The sequence below is a fragment of the Myotis brandtii genome, unplaced genomic scaffold (assembly GCF_000412655.1).
Source record: "Myotis brandtii unplaced genomic scaffold, ASM41265v1 scaffold181, whole genome shotgun sequence".
In the NCBI taxonomy this organism is placed as follows: domain Eukaryota; kingdom Metazoa; phylum Chordata; class Mammalia; order Chiroptera; family Vespertilionidae; genus Myotis; species Myotis brandtii.
The window spans coordinates 979,284-985,350 of NW_005356712.1; the positions used below are offsets into that span (position 1 = coordinate 979,284).

A 6,067-nucleotide genomic window follows, 5' to 3' on the forward strand; every position below is an offset into this window, starting at 1 on the left:
CTCGGTGATGGATTATAATTTATTTTTATTTGCTTCTTCGTGCTTTTCAATTTAAAAAATGGAAAATATGCCCTGGACGGTTTGGCTCAGTGGATAGAGTGTCAGCCTGAGGACTGAAGGGTCCCAGGTTTGATTCCGGTCAGGGATGCAGACTCAATCCCCAGTGTGGGGCGTGCAGGAGGCAGCCAATCCATGTTCTCTCTCATCATTGATGTATCTCTCCCTCTCCCTTCCTCTCTGAAAACAATAAAAAAAAATTTTTTTAAGGAAAATATAACGACCACTGATTGGTTTTGCAAACAAAAAACGAGACTCATCTCCGTGAGACTGTTGAAAAGCCCAAACATACTTGGCGTTAAGGAAAAAGCAAGCCGAGCCCTAACCTGCAAGTAAGGGCCGGATTTCCTGTGTCAGTCCTGGCCTGTAGGTTGAGAGCTCCACCGTCCAGCTTTAAAGAGGGAATATGTAAGTGCATACGCGACTGTGTTGTAATGGAATAGAAAGTAAACGTCCTGAGGGCCCACGGGCAGCAGCTGCATGCTCTGCAGGATTGCACACCCCGGCGCGGACCATAACTACCCATCACAGCCACCAACCGCCCAAACGCAGAGCCCAGCGCCCAAATCAGGGTGAAAATCTGCAAAAGCAAACGGAGGCGGGGCTTGAAGGAGACTGACACTGGGCTCGGCCTCTCAGCATTACAGCTCCGCCTTTCTAGCCTACATCCCTCTCTGAGTGGTTGAAGACTGCGGAGGTGAATTCCCATTGGCCACCAGCAGACACCAGCTTTGCGCGTCAGGGCGCCGGAGCGGAAGTCGCCATGGTGCGGTTCAAACACAGGTAAGCAGCGCGTGGCTCGCCCCTCGTGCCCTTCCCTGCCCGGTGCCCGCAACCCTGGCCTCTGCTCACCTCCCTCGCGTCCGCCCAGGTACCTGCTCTGCGAAGTGGTGTCTGACGACCCCCGCTGCCGCCTGAGCCTGGATGACCGAGTGCTGGGCGGCCTTGTACGGGACACGGTCGCCCGCCTGCACGGGACTTTCGGCGCGGCCGCCTGCTCCATCGGCTTCGCGGGTACGAAGGTGCTGGGGAACCCAGAGGGCTTGGGGGCCGGAGGAGGGAGAAGGGGCACAAGCGGCCCACGGAGCTGCCAAGCCTGGTGCAGCATCCACGAATTGTTTTTTGTTTGTTTTTAATATGTTATTCATTCAGAGAGGGGGAGGGAGAGGGAGAGGGAGAAACATCAGTGATGAGAACCGGCTGCGTCCTGCACGCCCCCTACGGGGGACTGACGTGACCTCCCCGTTCATAGGTCCAGGCTCAACCACTGAGCCAGGCGGCTGGGCCACGAAGTGGTCCTTTTCAGGCGTCTGGGACTCGGAGCTCCAGGTGTGGACAGTCCAAAGTTAGGCGGGGAGCTAAGACAGAAGGCAGTGGAACTTTGGGCAAGAATCCCCTGTACCTATTTGACACGTGTATATTGGTGATTGCTACTGAATTTAATAGGATGACTAGAATTAAATGAGGGGAGGTGTGTATAGTTCCTATGAAGTTAGGTGACTGGTTACATTAATATCACATGGGGAAAAGTCAGAATTAACCCTGAAAAGCCCTTAATAGGGCCTGTAAAGCACAGAACACACAATTGTATGAAAATGAGGAAGAAATGGTGCCTCCCAGGAGCCACACAAATCTATATTCCTTCCCTTTTACTATATGCTTAAAATGGGATCCTGGGAAATTATATGCACACTAGGGGCCCAGTGCACGAATTCGTGCACCTTGAAAGGAACTGTGGGCCACGAGGCTGGGGTGGGCAAAGGGGCAGGTCTCGGCCTATCCTCCGTGGCCCCCGTACCCTCTCTGCCAGCAGCCACGCTCCCACCACTGCCACTGCTCCCACGTACTGACAGCTCCAGCCCCACTCGCACCCGCTGACTGTGTGGAGCAATTGGGCCAGCATCAGCAGCAGATGCAAGCAGGTGCAAGCAGTGGCTGCTGCTCCAATCACCCCTCAGGAGCAGGGCGAGGTGGAAAAGCCCTCAGAGGTGATCGGGGCCCGCAGCCGCCGCTCGCACCCACTGATGGCGCCATGCGATTGGGACCGGCGCCAGGCGTGGGTACGAGCGGCAGCTCCCGTGCCAGCTGCGGGTGTAAACGAGGCCAGCACCAGCAGTGGGTGCTAGCGGCGGCTGCCAGCGCTGGCAGCAGGTGCAAACACCAGGCGGGACCACAGTGCACGGGAGCGAAGAATTTTCAGTAATCACCAGAGGCTCGCCCCAATGACAGCAACCAGCACCCCACCTCTGTCTGGCACCCCCGCTCACCTCCTCCACCATTCCACCATGGCCAACACCCACCATGTTCCGCGTGCACCCCCTGGTGGTCAGCGCACATCATAGTGACCGGTTATTTGGTTGTTCTGCCGTTCCATCTATTTGCATATTAGAGTTTTATATATGTATAGATAGAAGACAGGCACAATGGTACCTCAGGTGAAACTCAGATGGCTGCAGAGCCTTTCTTCAGCCAAGGGTTTGGATCTCCACCTCCCCACCCCCAACGTATTAGCAAGTCAGTGAATTAGAAGAACATTCAGAATTCTAAATTCATCAGTTCTGAGTGGTGTGCAAGGCACTGGCTATTGTCTCCCCTCCCCCTTCCATAAATGACAATCCTTTTTCCTTCAGGAATCTGTTCTTACTCAGTGATGTGTCCCAAGTGCCACTGCTTTGAACAGTTGTTGGCACTTGATAGGCTTAGTTACCCTAAGACCTTTGACCTGCTGCTAAGAATCCAGTTTCCCAAAGATTTTTTTCCTGCTGTAGTGCGATACCTCAATGCCTATACTGGAATAGTGCTGCTCCGATGCCGAAAGGAGTTCTACCAGCTTGTGTGGTCAGCTCTTCCCTTCATCACACACTTGGAGAACAAAGGACACCGTTACCCGTGTTTTCTCAACACCTTGCACGTGGGAGGTAGGCTGCGTGGGGTGTGGCTGATTTTCAGTGGGTGTCAGGCTCAGAGTTCAGTCATGTCTGGTGGGTGGGTCTTCCTATCCTGCCAAGAGCAAGATGCTTTCCCCTAGCTCTGAAAGTCTCTGAGGCAGACACCTGTCACCACAAAGCTCTCTCATGTGCCAGGTACAATTAGAACATGTCAGAAGTTCCTGATTCAGTACAACAGGAGACAGCTGTTGATCTTGTTGCAGAACTGCACTGATGAAGGTAAGCAACACTAACCCAGTGCGTACTGAGCAGACTGGCTCCCGGCTGTCAAGAACATCTTTCACCCATGCTGCCTGCCTTTCTCCAGGAGAGCGGGAAGCTATCCAGAAGTCCGTCACAAGAAGCTGTTTGCTGGAGGAGGAACCGGGTGAGGAGGAGCTTTCAGATGGTGAGGAGGCTGCTGAAGCAATGGAGTGAACCTCTGCGGGCTGCACTGTGCCAGGCCTCGGGGCCCACTTATTGGAACAGGGCATTCTGGGAGGCAGCTGGATCTACATTTCTAGGATCTGCTTTCTCCATCCTAGAATGGATGTCACTCAGAGTCCCGGACACATCTGGTAGATTTGTGACTTCTGCCTCAACCTGCCCTTTCATCTCAGGCTGGAACGCCCTCATCCCCCCCGAGTTCCTGACCCTGGATTTCTGAACGGCTTTCGGTTAAGAATGACAGGTTAAAGCTAAGCCCAGCTCACACTCATAGTAGCTGATACTTTAACCTATTTATAATAAGTATGTCCAGCTGACCTGAATTGAACTTTTTTTTAAAAAAAAAAAGCTGCCCTGTCCAGGCAGCTCAGTTGGTTAGAGCATCGTCCCGATACGCTAAGGTTGCAGGCTCGATCTCCAGTCAAGGAACATACAAAAATCAACCAATGAATGCATAAATAAGGGGAACAAAAATCGATGTTTCTCTATTTTTTCCCTCTCTAAAAACTCAATGAATTAAAAAAATAAAACAGAAAGCTCACATTGCTTGTGCAGGTAATTTATTGCAACTGTTTGCCTTCACATTCTGTTAGACCTAGAGGTTACTTTATTAAGCAGCAAAAGAATTCACATCACTCAAATTTAGCTCAAACCAAGGCATAAGACTACTCTAGACAACAGAGGCAGTGGGCAGCCCTGCCGCTTTCAAACCTGTCCTACTCTACCTCCAGGTGTGCTGGACGCCTGCTCCTACAACTCGGGCTACTGTCACTTTAAACAACTTTGATTTAAAGGTTGGAAGGTCCTAAGCCTTCCTTAGTGAGTTATGTCTTTCCTTGCCAAACAGAAGCCATGTGGAAAAGGCAAAACCCTCCATCATACATGCAAGTGCAGCCTAGGTCTAGCCCCAGAGCCTGGCCATGCCAGACAAAAAACTGCAATTCGAGCTGAGTATCCTAAATCCATTTTATTCCATCCCTCTGTTTCTTTAAGGACTGGACAGACAGAAAAGATTCAACTACTTTTAAAAGACTCACTGAAAGGTGCTGACACCAGGATGCTCTGGCACATGACGTCAGAGCACAATAGTGCTATTTAACACGCTGTTCTGGGCTGCTTTTCCAAGGGATGTTGAAGGGACTTGTTTATTTAAGGTTGAGAAAAACTTGTTTATTTACACATGGTCAAAAAGACTAACCTATAACAAACTAAAAACCTTGGCAGGAAGAGATCTCTTATGAGTGTCAATACTTTATTTTGGTGTAAAGACGGGAAGCTGGAAAATACACTGTATTTAAAATCTTGGTTCCCCCTCATATTGTGGAAACCCCCTCCCCCCAGAACTAATCTGTTCAAACTCAGATACTTAAAAATTACAGCAGCAAAACAAAAGCACGGAAAAAAGAAAACCAGCTGGAGAAGTAGCCTGGGCCGGTAGTGTCACTTGGTGTGGACGACTGAGGTGCTGAACAGGAGCTTCTGTTTCTGTTTTTTTCTTTTCTTTCCTCCTTTCTCTTCTAAACGGAAACAGAAAGAGAACTTAGCTTAGAATGCCACCCCTTGTCCCCTGGCCAGTTTTCATGACTGAGAGTGACAATGGCAGCTAAGAGTACAGGTTCTGGAATCAGAATGCCAGTATTCAAATACCAGTCCTTGCATACTCTTTGTTTTTGGACAAGTCTCTTTATCTCCCTAGAACTGTTTCAAGTGTAACAGAACTATACCTATTTAATCTGGCTAATGGGAGAGTAAATTAGCGCAATGCCAGGCACACACAGGAAGCACAACATAAATGTCATTCTCTAATCATGAATGTCAGAGTGGGCATGGGCTTCGAGCCCAATTTCTGCATCTATGAGCCACCCTTTACCAACTCAGGATTCTAAAATCCACTCTCCACTGCTGTGTCTTAGAAGCGAAAATAAAAGTTCCTCCGAGCGTCATATCCAGGCCTCAAGAATGAATCTGAGGTGGCAAAAAGTTGCTATGTGACACCAAATGGAATGTTAGCTGCCACGAGAAGGTGAGCCTAAGGGCTCAGGGAAATGCCCGGCTGATGAGTGCCATCTGCCACAGGACCCAGACTGGAAGGACAACCCTGTGCTGAGCACTCCCCCTGCCTTTACCAGAGAGGGCATCTGAAGTAGCGGGCGTGTCCAGTTTCATGAAGGCTGCTTCGATAGCTTGGCTGAAGGAATTCTGGAAACTGGGCACAGGAACACGGTCCGAGTTATCACTCTCCCCATCACTGTCCATGGTGGCAGGAGGGACTAAGCTGTTTTCATCTAAAAAACAACCAGTGTTACAATTCTAGGAACAACTCTAGAGACTTATATCTTCTGAAAAGGGAAAAACCGCCCTTCACCAGGAGGGCCATCCTCACCTTTCTTTGGAATAGTTTTGGGCCACACATCTGCTTTTGCTTTTCCAACTCTCAGCATCTGCCAAAGTGGGAAAGGGGGGGGAAAAAGAAATCTAATGATTTGCTGAATAATGAGAACACTGATTCTCCCTCAACTACTCTTAGCCTCTCTCTTCGGTACGTCTACGATAATATCTTGAGACTAAATCTATGAACTTCCCTCTTAAGAAAGCCTTGTGATTATCAGAATCAGTGCAACATTAGCCTATGAGCC

The 6,067-nt window shown here is 49.8% G+C and overlaps 2 protein-coding genes and 1 long non-coding RNA gene across 3 annotated transcripts in view; 1 reads left to right on the forward strand and 2 right to left on the reverse strand.

The window, feature by feature from the left end:
* Positions 1 to 3,298, reverse strand: part of LOC106725684 — a 24,532-nt gene extending 21,234 nt beyond the window's left edge. Inside the window, exon 1 of the long non-coding RNA XR_001361611.1 lies at positions 3,217 to 3,298. This is a non-coding gene — a long non-coding RNA (uncharacterized LOC106725684). The remainder of the gene's footprint in view (positions 1 to 3,216) is intronic.
* Positions 231 to 3,763, forward strand: POP5 (POP5 homolog, ribonuclease P/MRP subunit). The gene is made up of 5 exons (XM_005863760.2): positions 231 to 840; positions 929 to 1,071; positions 2,826 to 2,975; positions 3,141 to 3,224; positions 3,313 to 3,763. Exons 1-5 carry the CDS (start codon positions 821 to 823, stop codon positions 3,420 to 3,422), a joined length of 507 nt encoding a protein of 168 aa, XP_005863822.1. The 5' UTR covers positions 231 to 820; the 3' UTR covers positions 3,423 to 3,763.
* A 211-nt stretch (positions 3,764 to 3,974) lies between these two features.
* Positions 3,975 to 6,067, reverse strand: part of RNF10 (ring finger protein 10) — a gene marked incomplete at its 5' end in the record, with an annotated part of 36,954 nt that continues 34,861 nt past the window's right edge. Inside the window, 3 exons of the mRNA XM_014537709.1 lie at positions 3,975 to 4,948; positions 5,558 to 5,716; positions 5,815 to 5,872. Coding sequence (XP_014393195.1) covers positions 4,872 to 4,948; positions 5,558 to 5,716; positions 5,815 to 5,872 — 294 coding nt within the window. The remainder of the gene's footprint in view (positions 4,949 to 5,557; positions 5,717 to 5,814; positions 5,873 to 6,067) is intronic.